Source organism: Ovis aries, chromosome 3 (assembly GCF_016772045.2).
Source record: "Ovis aries strain OAR_USU_Benz2616 breed Rambouillet chromosome 3, ARS-UI_Ramb_v3.0, whole genome shotgun sequence".
Classification (NCBI taxonomy): Eukaryota; Metazoa; Chordata; class Mammalia; order Artiodactyla; family Bovidae; genus Ovis; species Ovis aries.
The window spans coordinates 8,476,438-8,495,671 of record NC_056056.1 but is presented as its reverse complement, the minus strand read 5'-3'; the positions used below and the strand labels follow the sequence as shown (position 1 = coordinate 8,495,671).

The 19,234-nt window shown below is 55.4% G+C and overlaps 2 protein-coding genes across 5 annotated transcripts; one reads left to right on the top strand and one right to left on the bottom strand.

Annotated features, from left to right (window-relative positions):
* The first annotated feature begins 70 nt into the window (after window positions 1–70).
* Window positions 71–14,968, top strand: TTC16 (tetratricopeptide repeat domain 16). 3 transcript variants are annotated; one of them, XM_027966418.3, is made up of 14 exons: window positions 71–778; window positions 1,416–1,588; window positions 1,920–2,010; window positions 2,164–2,307; window positions 3,841–3,941; window positions 4,044–4,173; window positions 5,957–6,171; window positions 6,839–7,083; window positions 7,456–7,597; window positions 8,954–9,119; window positions 10,248–10,390; window positions 10,543–10,702; window positions 12,540–12,624; window positions 13,685–14,968. In XM_027966418.3, the coding sequence occupies exons 1-14, from the start codon at window positions 761–763 to the stop codon at window positions 14,791–14,793; spliced, it is 2,922 nt and encodes a 973-aa protein (XP_027822219.2). In that variant the 5' UTR covers window positions 71–760; the 3' UTR covers window positions 14,794–14,968. The 3 variants fall into 3 exon arrangements, with proteins under 3 accessions (XP_027822219.2, XP_060269768.1, XP_027822220.2); XM_060413785.1 differs by having other exon boundaries at window positions 71–809; XM_027966419.3 differs by lacking the exon at window positions 2,164–2,307.
* On the bottom strand, window positions 14,900–19,018 carry TOR2A (torsin family 2 member A). 2 transcript variants are annotated; one of them, XM_004005622.5, is made up of 5 exons: window positions 18,813–19,018; window positions 17,956–18,221; window positions 16,817–16,992; window positions 16,001–16,128; window positions 14,900–15,681 (listed from the first exon to the last, which is right to left on the bottom strand). In XM_004005622.5, exons 1-5 carry the CDS (start codon window positions 18,961–18,963, stop codon window positions 15,437–15,439), a joined length of 966 nt encoding a protein of 321 aa, XP_004005671.3. In that variant the 5' UTR covers window positions 18,964–19,018; the 3' UTR covers window positions 14,900–15,436. The 2 variants fall into 2 exon arrangements, with proteins under 2 accessions (XP_004005671.3, XP_014949656.3); XM_015094170.3 differs by lacking the exon at window positions 17,956–18,221.
* Between the last annotated feature and the right edge of the window lie 216 nt (window positions 19,019–19,234).

Sequence of the window (19,234 nt, the reverse complement as noted above, 5' to 3'; positions counted from 1 at the left end):
AACGCCCAATCCGGGGCGGGCCACGTGGCCGCCACCCTTCTGAGGGGCGGAAGTGGCGGGGCGGTGGCCTAGTCCGGGCATCCCCGCGCATTCCGCTGTGCCGCGTCACCGCCTCCTGCGGGGTTTGTCGTGGGGCTCGCGGAGCCCTTGTTTGACCACGGGATTGGGAAGCAATGTGCCTTGTTTTGACCCACCCCTGGGACCCTGCCTCGCTGCGGAAAGCCGGCAAGCCTTTTCCTTGCCTTCCCCAGCTAATAAAAACTTGCTAAAGCCATTGCAAGGTGTCAACTCTTAGAGCGTTGTGGGTCGGGAAGATCCGCTGGAGAAGAGATAGGCTACTCACTCCAGTATTCTTGGGCTTCTCTGGTGGCTCAGACGGTGAGGAATCCGCCTACAATGTGGGAGACCTGGATTCCATCCCTGGGTCGGGAAGATCTCCGCGAGGAGGACATGGCAACCCACTCCAGTATTCTCGCCTGGAGAATCCCATGGACAGAGGAGCCTGGCGGGCTACAGTCCATGGGGTCGCAAAGAGTCGGACACGACTGAGCAACTAAGCGCGCAGCCTCTTTCCGTCTCGGTTTGAAACTGGATTTCAGTGATTGGACTCCTCGGGATTCTGGGGGCGTGGCTAAGGGGGGCGGAGCCTGTGGGCGTCCTGGAGATGATGCCTAGCAACGTCGGGAGGAGGGGGCCAAGAGGAAAGTGAAGATCGCGAGTAAGCTGGTCCAGGCCCAGGGGTCCTCCCCGAAGGGGCCTCATGACAGACTCCGGAGAGGTGCGGGAGAAGACTAAGGCAAAGGCAAAGGGTGCGGGAGAAGTGACCACGTATGCTTTCGCAGGGAAGGTTTTCGTTCTGGAGAGGCCAGATCAGTTGTGCGATTCTGTAAAGTCTCTAGCTGCTGTGCAGAGAACAGAGGTCTTAGGACCTGCGGCTGGAGGGGAGGTCGGAGGGGTGGCCGGAGCTGGCATAGACACAGAGATGGCAGTGACTCAGACGAGAGAAGAGGAGGTGTCTGAGAGATCTGTAGAAAGTGGGATAGACAGGACTTACGGACTAATGGAACACAGATCTTCTCACAAGAGGTTGCTGGACCCCCAGGGCCTTTGGCTTGGGGCAGGGCCTGAGCTGCAGAGAAGAGTTTTGGGTGTCGGTAGCTGGTAGAAGCTGAGGGGAACCAGGAGGAGAGCAGAGAGCAGTGTGAACGTGAGATCTTGACCACAGGAAAGAGAGGCAGGACCGGAGAGAGGTTAAGGGGAATGGGGCTGGGAGGGCCACCAGACCGCAGACTGTGTCTCCTCCCGGGCCGCCTTTCCACCCCCTCCCCCATCCTGTAAAACACCCGAGGAGAGTGTGTCAGTGGAGTGGGGATTGTCTTTGAGGCTTGCTCCAGCTTGCTGTTCCTTGGTTCCAGGATGGTCTGGAGCGTGACAAAGCTCCCTCACAACACATCCCAAAGCCATGGGTGATTCCTGTGCCAAAGGGGACCCTCCAGCGCATCTTTGGGACCAGCCAAATCTTCCAGAACTTTGATGATGTAAAACCAAAGGCTACAGGGCTAACTGTGCCCCTCAAAGTCAGGGAATAGTGAGTGACTCCCTTGCCCAGGGGTCCCAGGTACCTTCCCCGCAGAGCCATTGACATGCTGTCCAGCCTTGGGCGAGTTACTCTCCCTCTCTGAGCTTCAGCGAGCTCAACTGTATAATAGGGCTCTTCCATCTCAGCAGCGAAAAAACAAGGCTGGATGAGCTCCAAGAATGGCCATCCTCCTCTCCCTGGGTCTCTGTCTACCCCTATTGTCTTCCTACCCAAGTCCCCCATTCTTGCAACCCATTTGCAAAGCCCCAGCTCTATGTCTTGGGCTGGTCCCAAGTCAGGGCCAGCCACCCCCCTGCCTGTGTCCCCCTGCCCCCCACAGCTACCATCGAGCTCATCAGTGCTTGGAGCAAGAGGACTGGGAGATGGCCGTGCTCTTCTTCTCCCGCGCCCTCCACCTGGACCCCCAGCTGGTGAGAGGGAGGGTTTGGGTGGGCACGGGCAGTTGCTGTCCCACGCTTACACTCTCACCTCTCAGGGCCACAGAGTCCCTGTGGTAGCCGAGTGGCAAACCTCAGGGCGGATCGTGGGGAGGGGAACAGCAGTCTGGGTCCCCTCTCCCTCAGGTAGAATTCTATGCCTTAAGAGCCGAGGCTTATATCCAGCTCTGCGACTTCTCCTCGGCTGCCCAGAACCTTCGAAAGGCCTACCACTCCCAGCCAGAGAACAACAACTACCTGGAGCGGCTCGCCCTGGTGCTTTACCTGAAGGTGCCCGGCGCTGCCCTAGGCCCATACAAGGCACCCACCTCCCACCCCGGCTTGCTGGTTCTCCCTCCAACTCTGGGGGTTTTCCTTGCTCCCAGAGCCAGCCCTGACTTCCTGGCGACCTTCTTGTCCCTGCGTCTGTGTCCCCTTCTGCCACTCCTTCTCATGACCTCTCCTACCTTCCAGGTTCATCCACCACCAGGGCTGGGTACATCCAATAGAACTCTCTGCAGAAGTGACAATGATCACTTAGCACGATGATTACTGTCCATTCCGATGGCCACCAGCCACGTAGAACTGTTGAGCCCTTGAAATGTGGCGAGTGTGACTGAGGAACTCATTTTTTAATTGTACTGATATTTAATTAGAATCGATTTGAATTTGTATGGCCGTGGGCAGCAGGTGGCTATTGTACTGGACAGCACAGGCCTGGAGCCCACAGGCTCCCAGCACTAAAAAGACAAGAGGGTGACTGAGGAACTAATTTTTGAATTGTACTGATATTTAGTTTGAATCAATTTGAATTTGTATGGCTATGGCTATTGTACTGGACAGCACAGCCCTAGAGTCCACGGGCTCCCAGCACTAAAAAGACAAGAGTATCCCCCATTTATAATGCATAATAAAGATGATATTAAGCCATAAAATCCCAAAAAAGTCCTGATTTTCCCCCCATGTTCACAACTTTGATGTCTTGGTTTTTAATGTCAATAATTCAATTCTGGAAATTCCGTGGTAGTCCAGTGGTTAGGATGCTGCATTTCCACTGCAGGGTGGGGTGGGGCCTGGATAAGATCCCTAGTCAGGAACTAAGATCCCACTGCCATGCTGTGCAGCCAAAATAATAGGAATAATTATTATTATTATTCAACTCTGAAAAAAGAAACATTCTTAAAACCAGACCACATGCTTAAACTGTCTATGGGGGTCCTGAGGCTGATCTTGTTCTTTCTGTGTGCCCTTGGAAAGGTCACTCCGCTTCTCTGAGCCTCAGTTCCTTCATCTAAAAGGGGAATGTTACCTAGTCCCAATGAGATAAATTTAGGGTTTTTTGTTTTTTTGCTGCACCTGGGCAGCTTGCAGGATCTTAGTTCCCCAACACACATCCTTGCAGTCAAAGCACTGAGTCCTACCTACTGGACAGCCAGGGAACTCCCTAAGTTATATGTACCCCTAAGAATACAGAAATTTCCTGTATTCTTAATACAGGGCTTGGCACCTGGAGCCCTGGTCCAGGAAGGAGCCTGTTACCGTTAGACCTGCTGTTCTGATCCACCTCTCGGGTTTTCTCTTTTCTCCCTGTTCCTACGTCTGTATTGCTATCTCTCTGTCACTAACTGTATATTTCTGTGTCTTGCTGTCTACCCAGCTCTGTATCTCTCTGTGTCTGTATCTCTCTCTCTTAAAATCTCTCTCTGATCTGAAGGACTCTGTCCCCATCCCTTGTCATTCCACCCCAGTGATGGCCATCCCTCAGTTCATGGAGGCTGCTGGGCTGGGGTCACAAGCAGGATTGACAGTCCCCTGTGTCACCAGGGCCAGTGCCTTTTTGAGCAATGTGCCTTTCTGGATGCCTTGACCGTCTTCTCCCAAGCCTCTGAGCTCCAGCCTGAGAAATTCTGCTTCCGGTATCGATGGTGAGCACCCTGATCAAGAGCTTGCTAGCCTTTGTTCCCCTCAGCATCCCCTTCCTGCTCCTCTCACTGGGCAGACCAAGCACCTTTGTCCTCCACCCACAGCATCGCCTGTCTCCTGGCCCTCAAAAAGCATCGTGAATGCCTCTCATTCGTCACAAAGGAGGTGAAGCAAGGCACCACCAATGCGGATGTCTACATCCTCCGGGCCAGGCTCTACAACTTCTTCCAGAAGGTAGAGCAGGGCGGGCAGGGCCGATGGGTGGACTTCCTCCCTGTTTGGGTGCTGAGATTACAGGAGGAGGCTAGGCTATCCACCAGCCCAGAGGCCACAGCCCCCAGTGTGGTGGGAGCCCTGTCCTTCCTGAACCCTGACCAGAGCTGACCACTCCTGCCCAATCAGGTAGTTGTTCCAGCATCATTCAGCCCTGGCTCTCTGCCAGGCCTGCACCAATCTCTGAAGACCACAAGGTGAGAAGCCTCAGCCTGTTCTGCCCTCATGGAACTCACAGGCCAGGGGAAATGGCCCCCAGCAAATAATTACACAAGGACTGACTTCCTAATTATGTGAAGCACCATCAGAGGCCAGCAGGCATCCCTTAAATGTGAGACTTGGGGTCACAAGGAAGGATGGGCTTCAGGGATGAGTGAGTGATGGGCAGGATCTCGTGAACCCCAGGGCACCCTGACTTCTTCCTGGGGAGCAGCAGGAACCTCAGAAGGGTGCTCCCTGGGGCAGCGGGCCTTAGAAAAGTCCTTTTGGCTGCCAGGGAGCATATAGGCTGGGGGGGTGGTTGCAGAGGGGCAAATCCGGAGACTGGAAGCCTGGGTACCATCCATCTGGATAGGAGTGGGGCTTAGGGAGGATGGCAGGATGGTGGCAAGGAGGGGGGCAAGTTCTTCAGACCTTTGGAAGCAGGACTGGAGACTGACTAGGGGGCTGGAGAGGTGAGAGTGTGGAAAACAGAGGCATCCAGAACAAGGCCTGTTGTTCCAGTTTGGCCAGGGTGCTTGGGGGGTGGGGGAGGGAGACTCGGGAAGGGGAGGAACGTGATGGGCTAAAGTGAGCAGGGCGTCCTCAGGGTGCTGGAACCAAGAGCCTCCCTCTGCTGGGGGCTGGGCTCTTGTGTCCCACAGGTGACTCAATGGGAGAGTCTCCTTCAAAGGTAGTAGACTAGTAATTATTGACAATTATTGTTGAGTGTTGGGATTGCAGCTGCTCCCTACAATGCATAGACACATTCTAAGCACTTTACTCACATTTGTCTCTAAGGCTGACAGTAACCCTCTGAGATTAGATACAACCCACTGTCCTCTTCTCACAGATGAGGAAGCAGGTTCAGATGGTCTGGCTAACTTGCTCCCCTTGAGCCCAAGTCCACCTATTCCAAAGCCCTGTCTCAACTTCTGCCATCTTTCACCTCCCACCCAGTGTCTACACTGCCTCTCTTGCCCTCAACCAATTACCCCACAGGACATGGGGTGCTTGCTAAAACTGTTGACTGACTAACTGACCTGCTCACCCAGTGGAAGGTTTTGGCCTAGGGATGTTTTCTGCTCATGCCCAGGCCTGACTCTGTTCTTGGTTAGAATTGTCTTGGGCTTAAAGGTCAGAGGTGTCGGGGAGGGTGTACCGGGGAGGACAGGGAGGACATGACAGTCATGGTCTGGAGACCATGGCCTCCCCCTACCTCAAGTGAGCCTCGCAGAAGTCCTGCAAGGAGGAGGCATCTGTAGCCCCATTTTACAGCAAAAACCACTGAGGCAGACCTGGCTCATCTGAGGTCACATCTGGAAAGGGGCCAGTAGGGATGGGCCCTTGGATAGGATTTTCCCACAATGCTCCCTTCCTCCTTCAAGAGACAGAAAAGGCAAAACAGCAACGGAGGGGTGGGGCAGGGCACTGAAGATGGGTGGCATGATGCTGGCCTGCCCAGAGGTCTGCCTCCCCACAGTGAACAGGGAAGAGTTCAGCTTGGGTGCAGCCCTGACGCCATCTCTGCCTTGCACCCCCACAGCCCAACCTCTGCTATCGAGACCTACACAGTGCCTTGCTACTGGATCCCAAGCACCCACAGGCCAAGGTGCTGCTCCAGGTGATGGTGGGCCAGGCCGAGCAGGCACGCCAAGATGCCGGGGTCCTGGCAGTGCAGGGCAAGTTGCAACATGCGCTGCAGTGCATCAACTGTGCCATTGAGAACAACCCTCTGGACCCCAGCTTCTTCCTCTTCCGGTATTGGGTGGGGAAATGCTGTCTTGGGTCCCAGGCCCTGCCTTGCCTCAGATGTGCTGTGTGATCTCAGGAGAGCCCATGACACTCCCCAGGTCTCAGTCTCCCCGTCTAGTCTCTAAGGGTCTTTCCCTGCTCGCCATCAGAACTGAGGGATCGTGGGAGGTGGTTTCTGCTACGCTTTTGGAGAAGGGGCAGGCAGCAGCCTGTTAACCTGGGAATCCTGGACCCCCAACCCTGCTGAGCAGTTTATACTGGGAGGCTCAGCCCAACTCAGCCCAGGAGAGGAGGCTTAGGTTTGAATTTTCACCCCCTACCTCCCCAGCAAGGGCTCAACACCTCATTCTGGGCCATTTAACTTCCCTGACCCTGGGTTTTCTCAATAAACAAACAGTGGAGGTAAAACATTCATCCTGTGTACAAAAAGCCTTAGCAGAGAGGCTGGCAGGCACGTTGCTCCCAAAAAGAAAGAGAGAAGTTATTTGTAAAGGAAAGTAGAATCACCAAGCTAGCTCAGTAGCAATCGGGGAGCCGCACAGACCAAATCTAATGCATGAGCAGGGAGGCCGCCCTGCCACCTCCAGAGGTCAGAGGACCCAGAGCTGCATCCACTCTCTGGGACACCCCAAGCCGGTGGGGGTGCTCTGGCTCTCATATGCCTCTCCCGCAGGGGCACCATGTACCGACGGCTCCAGGATTTTGACTTGGCAGTGGAGGACTTCCTGAAGGCGCTGGACATGATGAGCGAGCACCAAGAGGAGCTGGTTCAGCAGGCCCAGCGCCAACTGCTGCTGGCCTACAACGACTTCGCGGTGCACTGCTACATGCAGGGCGCCTACCAGGAGAGCGTGCTGCTGCTCAACAAGGCGCTCAAGGACGAGCAGCAGGAGAAAGGACTCTACATCAACCGCGGCGGTGAGTGGGGTCCCGGGGAGCCCTGCGTGAGCCCCTTGCCTCTCTAAGGCCTGGACTGGGCGCTCGAGAGCCCCGAGGGAGGGAGGGAGGGAGAAGGGGCCGAAGAGGAGTCTCAGTGTCCCACGGACACACTACGGGGTTGGGGGGGCGGGGAAACGTCTGAGAGACCATCTCGCTACATAGTCCTTCAAAATGCTCAGCTCAGGTATCTAGAAAGAGGTGCCTAGCTGCGCCGAAAAGCGGCTGCAGGGGCTGGCTACCGCCCACGGGTATTATCAGTTGCAGGCCCCGCCTCCTAGGGGGTGGAGCCAACTGGGCCGCTGCTCCTGCGCCCTGGGTTTTTGCGATCCCCATTCAGTCCCCGCGCTCCAGATTGCTTCTTCCAGCTGGGCAACCTGACCTTTGCTGAGGCGGACTACCAGCAGGCGCTGGCACTGAGTCCGAGGGACGAGGGCGCCCACCTGCGCATGGGCCTGTTGCAGGAGAAGTTGGGCTTCTGCGAGCACCAGAGCAGGTGTGAGCCGATGGTGGGTGGGGCGGCCCCGTGGGCGGGGCATACTGGGCTATGGGCGGGGCCGGGGAAGTCTGGGATGAAGCCGCCTGCTTGGGCTCCCTGGGTCAAAACGTCTCTGCTCTCCCAGTTAAGTCTCCTAAATATCAATTTTATTTTCCAAGTTTTCGCTAAAAATCCTTCACTTTTCTCTGAATATTGTTATGGTAATTGGGCTTTTATTATTATTATTTTTTAAAGTAAGTATTCAGTAGCATAAGACTCAGAAAATGGAAGTTCCTTCTAATACCTGTCTCCCAACGCCTCCCCTATCTGGGTGAGTTTGGTAAAGAGTCCTCAAGATTGATTTCTACGCATATATTAACAATTGCTATCATTTTACAAAAGTCAGATCGTGCTAAGCTAATATTTGATAGGCTTTTTTACTTCCCATGGCTGTTACATATAGGATGACTTCGTTCTCTTTTATTGTTTGCAAAGTATTCCATTCAGCGGAAGTACCACAATTAACTTCTCTAGACAATAGTCTGCTGATGAATGTGAGCTGTTTTCCTTTTCTTTTAATTATAAATAATGCAGGAATGAGACCAAAGACATACGTTTCCATCCGTTCATACTAGTAATTCTGTAGTTAGATTGCTGGAAGTTAAATTGTTGAGTGTGAAATTTTAACATTTTAAAGATGATACCCAATTGCTCTCAAAAAAAACAATGAACCAATATAAACTTCCCCCAGTAAAAGAAAGTCTTCATTTCCCCAAACCTCCCTAGCACAGAGTATTAACACTATTTTTTAACTTTGCTAATCTGTAGGAAAAAAAAAAAAAAATGGTTCTCTTGCATTGGATTGACTTTGCATATTTAAATTGTGGGTACAGGACAGCATTTTTTCATGTGTTTATTGGCCATTATGGTCTGCCTAAATTGTTCTCCCATTTGGTTTTCAATTACCCAATAAAAACTTTTTTGGTTATAAGAGTTCTTTGTAGGCTAGAAAGTTTGCTTATTATCTGCCTTATGTGGCAAAATATTCTTCCCTGTTTGCTGCTTTCTTTTGTGGTGCTTTTTCTACTAAATAATGGGATTTAATTGTGGTCAAATTAGTTTTTTTTTTTTTTCATATTTAGCTGCTGGGTTTATGACATTCAGAAAGTCCTTCCTATTCCAAGATCATAAAAATGTTCACTTATTTTGGGACTTTACACTAGCATTTAAGTGTTGGGTCCATCAAGAGGGGTATTGGTGGCAGGGAGCAGAAACTAGCCTGGTTTTCCCCAGACTCCCCAGGGAGGTCCAGCAGCCCCTATTCCTCCCAGGTGGCCCAGCTCAGAGCACCCTGTGGCCCACTGTGTCCTGCAGGCAGTTCCAGAAGGCAGAGAACCACTTCTCAATGGCCATCCAGCACAATCCCCAGAAGCCCCAGTACTACCTGTACCGCGCCAGGAGCCGGCAGCTCCTGCAGAACATTTTTGGAGCCCGCCAGGATGTTGCCACTGTTCTGCTCCTTGACCCCAAGCAACCCAAGGTGTGTTCTTGCTGGGCCAGGAGGGTAGGCTCCAGAGTCAATACCTCTGACCACCTAAAGATACACCCTGTCCCTAAAAGAAACCTGGATTCTTAGCAGTGATAAGCACTGCTAATGCCAGAGCATACATAGTATATGTACCTTCTCTGGTGGTTCAGCGGTAAAGAATCTGCCTGCCACTGCAGGAGACACAAGTTCAATTGCTGCGTTCAGAAGATCCCCTGGAGAAGGCAATGGCAACCCACCCCAGTATTCCTGCCTGGGAAATCCCATGGACAGAGGAGCCTGATGGGCTACAGTACATGGGGTCACAAGAGTCAGGCACGACTGAGTGGCTAAGACAGTAATGATGCCAGAGCATTTACTATGTGCCAGGCACTGTTCTTGGAGAAGGAAATGGCAACCCACGCCAGTATTCTTGCCTGGAGAGTTCCATGGATAGAGGAGCCTGGAAGGCTACAGTCCATGGGGTCACAAAGAGTTGGACGCAACTGAGCAGGTAACCCAGAGCCAGGCACCGTTCTAACCACTTCAGCTTATATCCCCCCGTTTAACCCTCTTTAACACCTACGAGACAGGTAACATTATCGTCACCCCATAATCTACAGAGGGAAGAGGGTAGGGCTCAGAGAAGTCAGTTCCCTTGCCCCAGGTCATAGAGCTTGGAGGTCACACCCTCCTCTGGCTGACTCTAGAACCCATGATAAGACTCAGAACTCCCTCACGTAGTTCCTTTCTCAAGATCTCCCAATAGTTCAGGCCCAAAGGGTCTGGCCCTTTAGAAACAACAGTTTATAAAAGGGCTTCCCTGATGGCTCAGTTAGTAGAGTCTGCCTGCAATGCAGGAGACCCAGGTTCAATCCCTGGGTTGGGAAGATCCCATGGAGAAGGAAATGACAGTCCACTCCTGTATTCTTACCTGGAAAAATCCCATGGACGGAGGAGCCTGACGGGTTGCTGCAGTTCATGGGGTCACAAAGAGTCGGACACGACTGAGCGACTGATGCTGAATTTGTAAACTCTTCTCTTCTTCGGCCCTGAGAAGGGACTCTGCCAGTCAGGGCAGTGCCACACCATCTCCCCCTGTCCTGGCCCACACCTGACTCTGGTCACCTTCCTTCCTGGCAGCTACTTCCGCTGATGACCAACCTTTTCCCCGGCATGTCAGTGGAAGAGGTGCTAAGCAGCCAGGTGGCGAACCTGGCTAGGTTGCAGCTGGAGCGAATGGTGGAGCACAGGGTGTACACCAGCACCCCTCAGGACATCCTGGGGTAAGTTTCTACAGGAGGGCCCACAGGCCCAGAGTTGGGGGACAGCTGGGGCTCAAGGCACCTACTTGCCTTTTCAGGCCACCATCCAGTCCTAGGAAGGGCGGGGTGAGTCAGAGAGACTTACCCAGCGCCCTGACAACTCGCTTTGGCAGGCGGCTCAAGGATCGGGAACAGAGGGCCCGGGCCCTGATCCTCTCTTGGAAGCAGGAGCCACCTTTACTGGAGACCCCCAAGGAGATGGAGGCCCCTCTCCAGTTTCCGCAGGCAAAGCCAGAAGGCCCAGAGGAAGAGGTGCAGGTTCCTGGGAAGAAGGTACGTGTACCCCACGCCAGGGCCGGGTTTCCTGGAGGTGCAGGGAGGACTGTACCCCAAGCCAGGACTGAGGGCTGCAGGCTGGCTAGAGGCTGGCTCTGCCACCACTCAGCTATGTGACTTGGGCTGGGGACATGTTGCTGTGAGGTGGAGAATGTGCAAGTAAAGGGGTACACCTGAAGGAGTGCAGGTGAGAATGGGGGCCCCTCATAGAGGGAGGCTTCCTACACTTTGTCCACACTCACCTTCCCTGGTGGCTCAGACTGTAAAGATCTGCCCGCAATGCGGGAGATCTGGGTTTGATCTTTGGGTCAGGAATATCCCCTGGAGAAGGGAATGGCAACCCACTCCAGTACTCTTGCCTAGAAAATTCCATGGATGGAGGAGCCTACAGTCCGTGGGGTCGCAGAGAGTCAGACACAACTGAGCAACTTCCCTTTCTTTCACCTCTAGTTGCAGTGAGGGGGGCTCCTCTTTGCTGCGGTATGCAGGCTTCTCATCGCAGGGGCTTCCCTTGACCCGGGGCATGGGCTCGAGGCCCATGGGCTCAATAGTTGCAGGTCATGGCTCTAGAGCTCAGGCTCAGGGGTTGTGGTGCACCGGCTTAGTTGCCCTGTGGCATGTGGGCTCTCCCCGGGCCAGGGATTGAACCTGTGTCCCCTGCATGAGCAGGCAGATTCCTAACCACTGGACTACCAGGGAAGCCCCCAGAATTTTAACACTTGGATTCATTTCTAAAAACTTTTCACTGAGTGGAACATAAAGTACATGAATCCTCAGCTAACTGTTTGATGAATTTTCACAAACTGAATACCCACCATGACTCCATTCTCCAGCTCAAGAAAGAACACATTCCCAGTTTTCCAGAAGCCCCTCTCACCTGGCTCTGGGCCCCTCCTCCGTCAGGGCTGTTCTGATTCCTAAACTGCCGACAAGTGCACTGGTCCTTCTCAATGGAGGATGGTACCTGCCTGTTTGCCTCTGGCTCTGTTCATTTAAGCTTCCAAGTTAGTAAGAAGCATCCAAGTTGATTGGTCCTTCTCATTCCTGTGGACAGTTCCATCCTGTGGCTATCCTACCATTTTATTGATCCACTGCTGATGGACAGCAAGTAAATTATGTCCAAGGGAGACTTTAACCATTGAAGTCCTTGGAGTGCCAGCATCCCTTGTCAGACATGGAAAAGGCGAACTCTATATTTTTCCAGCTCATGTTAGGAGACAGAGCTACAGACCTTGGGTCTGTGTATGCCCTGAAGTTATCGTGGGCTCCCTGCTTAGTGCTCCAGAGCCCTGCCCATTCCATCTCACTACCACATGTTCCCTGCCGTAGCCTGCAGCTGTGACCAGCTGCCAAGGGCCTGGCCATGGACTCTCCTCCTGCCCTCCCCAACCTGGATTCCAGCTCTGCTTGTGTGCCTCTTAGCCAAGTGCCAGGCTGCTTAGGCGTTTCCTGGTCCAGGCAATTATAACAATGGGCATTCCCTCCCAGACGTGCCGGGAGATGAAGTGGGATGAGGCAGGGAAGGTGTGGAGAAGCTCCTCGGCCCCTCTCTAGCCATTTGGCAGGGCGCAGCACTTCACAGCTTACAGAAGCCTTTCCCACACTGGAATTTGCATTTTGCAGATAGAGAGATGAGGACCAAGCAGCCTCTTGACACTGCTTTTCTCACGTCGCCACACCTGTCTAACCTGTCCACCCTCACTCCTGTCCAGTCGACTGCTCCATGTCCCCATCCAGCCCTAAACTGCAGCCCCCAAGGAGCTCTAAGTGGCTGGCCTTCTAGAGCTGTGGCCTCCCACGGCCTGCCAACTGCCCAGCCTGTCTCTGACCCTAGGAGAAGCTGAAGCCAGCCCCCAGCAAGGAGTCATCCTTGACCGACAGCTACATCAGCCAGACCTCTTTAGGCTCCACCTTGGGCTGTAAGTCCCCCTGCGTGGGCCAATGCAGCAGGGAGGGCAAAGGTCAGGGGTCAGAGGCTCCCAGGCCTGGGTGTGAATCTGGCCTCTTCTGCTTACTGCTGTATATATATGGAGCGGGAGGGCTCATCCCAGCTTTGCTGGGGGTCCGGGTCGGGGGTGGCAGGTGCAGGGAGGGGGAGCGAGGGAACCCTCGGGGATGCCCAGCACACAGCTTGCGCAGCCAGCTCTCACTTGAGGCACTTCATCGTTGCTGCCTGCTCCACCTTCATTCCCCGCTCAACTCTGTCCCTCTCCTCTCTGCCCCCTTGGCCTCTCCCTGAAACTACCCCACAGAGCCTATGCATGTCTAGGGGGCTTCTATCCTCAGTTCCGCCAGGTGCCAGCACGGAAGGGACAAAATGAAAAACCCGGGAATGCAGCTCTGAGTCCCAGGAGCAGCTGTGGGCGGTCTGGGAGGGATGGACATAGGGGCGTCTAGTCCCCTTCCTGCCATTCAGCAAATGTGTTGAGCGCCCAGGGCTAAGCCTGTGCAGGGCACCGGTGCAGGCATGAATGGCAGAGTCCTTGCCCCAGGGAGCGCTTGGTCCTGAAGGGAAGAAGGGGCACAGGGACACAGAGAGCTAGGACAGTGGAGCCATACCGTGGAGGGGAGTCCTGAGAACTGGGGGTGCATTTAGCCCCCCTTGGAGTGGGGTCAGGAAGGGTTTTTAGGACCCAGGGGAAGTGTGGGCGGAGTAGAGCAGAGAATTGCTGCAGGCAGAGGGCCAGGCCCCTGCAGGTGCTGGTGGTGGCTGGACACAGAGGACGAGAGGCGGCCGGCAGAGCAGAGGCCAGCGCTGGACAGTGGGGACCTCCATCTCTGCCCTTTATCTTCTGGCCATGACTCCCCTGCAGGCCTCAGGTTGCTAGGAGGGCTGGGCTTGGAGAGATCTGGGAGGCCTTCCCTCTTGGCCATACGAGGCCTTTGGGTCATAGGCAAAGGTGAGGCCTAGAAGCCTCCCTTTCCTGGGACTGTCTGGGGAAGGCGGCCTGACAGCTTCTCTGGACACACCCTTCCCAGTCAGAACCAGGTCCACCTCGGAGACGGAGACGTCCAGTATGGGTCAGGAGTACAGGAGCACTTCCACCACTGTTGTGACAGTCTCTGACTCCTCACTGCTAAGGACACAGTCCTCAGACTCGGGGGACAGCAGGAAAGACCTAAGCCTGAACCACAGCCCCAGAGAAACGAAGTCCACCCCAGGCCACCACCAGAGGCCCAGCAAGACGGAGGTCGCCCTCATCCAAAGCCAGAGGCCCAGCAAGACGGACGCCACCCAGATTCAAAGCCAGAGGCCCAGCAAGACAGACGCCACCCAGATTCAAAGCCAGAGGCCCAGCAAGACGGACGCCACCCAGATTCAAAGCCAGAGGCCCAGCAAGACGGATGCCACCCAGATTCAAAGCCAGAGGCCCAGCAAGACGGATGCCACCCAGATTCAAAGCCAGAGGCCCAGCAAGACGGATGCCACCCAGATTCAAAGCCAGAGGCCCAGCAAGACAGACACCACCCAGATTCAAAGCCAGAAGCCCAGGAAGATGGAGGCTGCCCTCATCCACAGCCAGAGGCCCAGCAGGACAGAGGCTGCCCTCATCCACAGCCAGAGGCCTAGCAAGACGGACACCACCCAGATTCAAAACCAGAGGCCCAGCAAGACAGAGGCCACCTTCATCCACAGCCAGAGGCCCAGCAAGACGGAGGCCGTCCAGATTCAAAACCAGAGGCCCAGCAGGACAGAGGCTGCCTGGAGCCCAAGGCAAAAGCTCAACAAGACCCAGGCCACCCAGGGCTCAAGGCAGAGGCTCAGAAAGTCCAAGGGTGCCGATGGTCAGAGCTGGAGACTCAGAAAGGCAGCTGCCACCCAGGACCAAAGCTGGAGAATGATCCAAAGCCCCAGCAAGATCAACACTTCCTATGACTCAAGTTGGAGCCCCTCCAACACTGAGGCCACCAAGGGCCAGGCTCAGAGTCAGAGGCCCAGCCAGTCCAAGGCAGCCCAGAGCCAGAGCACAAGCCCAGGTTCCAGCAAGACCGAGGTTCCCTGGGGACTGAACCCAAGTCTCAGCAACATGCAGACCGCCCAGGGCCCAAGACGGAAGCCCAGCCCCGGCAGTAAGGCTGCTCTCTGAAAGGGATGCTCAGCCCTTCACTTCTTGCTGCAGTGTAGGGCAATTCTCCCCACTCTGCTCCGCGCTGCAGCCTCCCTCAGAAGCAATCAAACCTGGGCAAACATCCTCTGGTCCCGTGACCAAATTTATTGTATTTGTTTTCTTCATGTACAAAATTAAAAACTTGAAAAGCTCAGCTTCAGTGTGAACTTGAGTCCCTCTGTTCACGGAGACAGAAGTCTCAGCCTGGTTTTGCCATATGGGGACACGGAGGGGTTGGGGGGGGATGTGGGGCATGGGGTTATGGTACTGGGGCAAGGGCCAGAGGAACAGAGCGAGAAAGGAGGGAGCAGCCACGAGCCACTGTCCCTGAGTTACAATTCACACTTTAAGAAGGCTCAGGCTGCAGTCAAGGCTCCTTGAAATTCTGGGGTGACCGGTGATTTCCCTGAGGAAGGAGGCAAAGGCCAAGTTGCCCTCAGACCAGTGAAGAGCCAGGGCCTGCCCCGGCCTTCTGTCTCATGGCCCAGCCAACAGCCCTCCTCATCTTCACAGTATGCTCTGGGTCCCACTCTGCAGGACCAGAGACCCTCCGGCAGAGGGTCCAGGGCTTTCCTTCATGGCCTGGCCAGGTAGAGGAGGACAGGGATGCCCCCTGGGAGAGTCAGAGGAAGAAGGCAATTCGGGAAGCCACCGTCTTGCAGCCATTGGAGGAAAAGAGCTGCTCGTCCTCGGGGAAGAAGGTGGTGCTGTCCAGCACGGCCTGGACCACCTCATCCCTGGGCTCCAAGCCCAGCTGGGCCAGCTCATTGAGCACACAGTGCCGCACATGGTGCCGCTGGAGTGGCAGGAAGGGCACCAGGACGTCCAGGAGATGCTCTTCCATGATGCCCGAGCGCCAGAAGCCATCTGCAGGGCGGAGCCATGGGAAGAGGCTGTGCTTCACAGGGGTCAGCCAGGCCCCCGCCCACCCCTCAAGGGAAGGAAATGCAGGAAGGCTGCTGACCTGAATCCTCCCAGCCCTGCTTGGGTGCTGGGCTCGGGGGAGGCTGTCCCTCATCCCCAAGCGCCAAAGCCTGGGCTGGAAAATACTGGGTCGGTGGGTTGACCATCTGACCTGGGAGAGCCTGGCCCACCCCCAGGGAGTCCAGCCCAGCCCTGGGTGTGATCTGAGAGTGAGACCCCAGTCTGGAAGCCCCTCTGGCATGGGGTCCTCAGCTGAACTCACGGTGCGGGTTGTCCAGCACAGCCTGGGAGATGACCGGCCCCAGCTCCTGCAGGCCGATCTCTTCACGTTCCCGGCGGCTGCGCCACGCCTCCAGCACCACCTGGTTGATCTGCTCGCCACCGGTGTTACTAAAACCATGGGGGACGCAGACAGTGAGGGCAAGATGTAGCTCTGGCTTCCCACATGCCTCCTAAGGGGACCTGAACCAGGGGCCCAGCTCAGTGCCAGCAGGAGCCAAACTCATTCAAAACGCCCCAGGAACCGCTTTCCCTCTCCTGAGCTCATCCATAACCACGACCCCGGAATTTTGCCTATCTGTGCCACGCACTTTACAGTTTCTATTAATAGGATACTTTTAAGTCCCTTACCTACTTTCCCTCACTCAGCCTCGAGGAGGACAGTAGGGCATTAAGATTGGCCCTGCTGTTCAGAAAAGGAGATGGGAGCTCAGAGAAGTGAAGTGATTTGCCTGAAGAAACACAGCTAGGACTCTCAGAGATGGGACTGGTTTCTAGTCCTGTTTTTCCCAGGCCTGTGTCCTCTTGGCCACAAAAGAGGGAAAACTCTTAACCCAGCAGGAGTGCCACAAAAAAAATTAGGATGAAGAGACTGAACCCAGGCTTTAAGAATGTCAAAGGGGAGTTAAACACCTTGAATGACGGTGTTACCAGTGAGGGTACAGCGGACTTTGGGGGGGAACCCAAATGGGCCCTGGGGGGGAACAGTATTCTGCTATGGGACCATGGGATCAGACTGGATAGCTGAGACCTCTGACAAGTGTTCCTGCACCAATGCCCACTGCAAAGTTGGCCCCACCTGATGAAGATGAAGATGGCTTTGCGATAGTTGGTCCCATAGACAACCCAGGAGGAGCCCAGGAAAGGTCGCAGGACTTCTATCAGGCCTGGGGCCAGCTTGTCCATCTCATCGAAGAGAAAGAGGGAGCGGCTGCAGACAGTGAGGTTCCCCTGCACCCAGCTCTTAAGATCCTTCTGTGGGAGAGAGGCAAGAGTATGAGGGGGCCTGGAGCTGCTTCCCCAACCCCAGATTCCTTCCCAAAACAAGAATTAACGGGGCTTCCCTGGTGGTCCAGTGGCTTAAGACTCAGTGTTCCCAATGCAGGGGGCCAGGTTCGATCCCTGGTCAGGGAACTAGATCCCACATTCCACAACTAAAGATCTCATGTGCTGCAACAAAGATCAAAGCTCATGCATGCTGCAGCTAAGACAGATGCAGCCAAATAACTAAAAATAAATATTAAAAAGCATTCATCTTTTCGGGAAGATATGGTCTCCCAAAGAGCACTGATCCCTTAATGAGGCTGATGGTGAAACTGTGACCCAGAGAGGGGCAGAGAGTAAATCCAAGCTCACACAGCAAGTCAACAAGAGAACAGGGACACAGACCCAGGCCTCACACCTGCCTTGTCGGGGGGGGGGGGGTGCTCCTTCCCTGACACCTCTTGCTTTCTAGAAAAGGGGAAGGCACCTTCCTGCTCCCTGACCTTCAAAACAGAGTGTGACAGCTGAGACAGATCATCCTGGAATGTGCCTTGCAATCAACAACAATAGTCGAAAGAGCTAATATTTCCTGAGTGCTTACTCTGAGCCTCAAAAGCCCCTACTCTAAGGGCTTTACAGAGAGAAGACAGTGCAGGTTGTCTGGCAAAGGTAAGTGCTCGATAAATAACACCTGCGATTCTATAATCCCACGTCCCTCACAACAATCCTGGCACGAAGGTACTTTACTGGCCCCCAGGTATTAAATCAAGAACTCCCTGCCAGGTGATAGCACCCTCAGCTTTGTTTAGGATGGGTCCTGAAGGCTGAGGCTGTTAACTGGCTGTGTTGCCTGGAGCCAAGGGATTCCCCTCTCTGGGCTCAGGACTCACTCCCACCCTAGTGGAGTCACCCTACAGTGCCGGCAGAGGGTGGGCCAGGACACCACCCGCCTACCTTGTAGCGCTCCATGTGGCTGGGGTGGGGGAAGTGGATGACTGGGGAAAAGTGGTGCACGTGGGGGCTACGGAGGCCATCCCGGAAGAGGTACTGTGCCAGCAGGGAGCTGACATAGGACTTGCCAGTGCCGGTCCAGCCATGCAGAGAGAGGACCAGCGGCTTGGTGGGGGCTGGATCCTGCAGGAAAGCCTTCAGCGCCTTCACCACCAGCGACCTGGCCAAGTGCTGGCCCGCCAGGTGCTGGGCCAGGTCACACTCCAGACCTAGGGCCACAAGAATAACTGTCGGAGATGAGGACACACGTCCGCAGCGGAACAGTTTCAGGCGGAAAGTCATGTCTGGGAATCTGGGTTCTGGGACCAAGGGAGTGAGGTCCTTGGCGGGGCGGGGGTGGCGGTGGGGAGGGGGGGTGGCGGGGGTCCTCTGCCTCAGGCTGACTCAGCTCTGCAGCCCCCCCAACAGGTGGCCCTCTGGATCGCAGCTCAGCCCTAAATGGTTGCCAGCTGTCAAGAGGGTCGGCCCCAGACTCCTACCCACCTTCAAGGCAGGCTTCTCCCCTGATGGGCCAGTCCAGTGCGGAGGTCTAAACTACCTACCCTCGACCACCACCCAGGGTTCTGCTGTCAAAGGCATCTCTCCATCCTGACTTCCAAACAGGCATCCCTAAACCCTCGCCCCAAGTCCTGTGCCCCAGGCTCTCAGGGTCCCTCAACGCCGGGCCCACTTCCAGCCCGGGCCGTCTGGAAGTCTCGTGGGGTCTGCCCTTGGGTCTACTCTCCACGTCTGGACCCGGCACAACCCCGGGATCTAAGGTCTCCCCTAGTCCGCCCGGCTCTCCGGTCTAGGCTCCTTACCCTGCAAGTCGGGCCGGAAGTCACATTCGCAGAATGAGCCGAAGTTGCAGCGCAGCGAAGTCAGATCCCAGGAGGCGGCCGCGGCCGAGACTAGCCAGATCAGCCCGAGGAGCGAGCCCCAGGGCCGGCAGCTGCGCGTCGCAGCCGCCATCCGGGTGAGGCCGAAGCTGGGTCTGGAGCCGCCAACCGCTTCTGCCGAGAACTACGACTCCCGACGTGCATCGTTCCGCGGCGGCCACCTCCTGCGGCCTACAACTCCCAGCTCCCCTCGCTCCCGTCTCCAAAGCCCTCCCCGTGGTCCCCCCGTAGGCTTTGCAAGGCGGCCTCCAGGGGGAGCCCGCGAACCGTCCAATCCGGGACTGCGCACTGCGTTTCCATGGCCACGGTTACTGAGGGACCATCACAGCCCCGAAAGAATAATA

Bases quoted from the DNA above. Each gene is read 5' to 3' on its own strand.
- TOR2A (XM_004005622.5), bottom strand. From the start codon at position 18,963: ATGGCGGCTGCGACGCGCAGCTGCCGGCCCTGGGGCTCGCTCCTCGGG. The intron at 16,993-17,955 runs GTAGGCGGGTGG...TCTCTCCCACAG, and splicing joins GCCACATGGAGCGCTACAAG to AAGGATCTTAAGAGCTGGGT. The intron at 16,129-16,816 runs GTGGGGCCAACT...CCATGGTTTTAG, and splicing joins GCCATCTTCATCTTCATCAG to TAACACCGGTGGCGAGCAGA.
- TTC16 (XM_027966418.3), top strand. The intron at 2,308-3,840 runs GTGCCCGGCGCT...CTGTGTCACCAG, and splicing joins CCCTGGTGCTTTACCTGAAG to GGCCAGTGCCTTTTTGAGCA. The intron at 10,703-12,539 runs GTACGTGTACCC...CTCTGACCCTAG, and splicing joins TGCAGGTTCCTGGGAAGAAG to GAGAAGCTGAAGCCAGCCCC.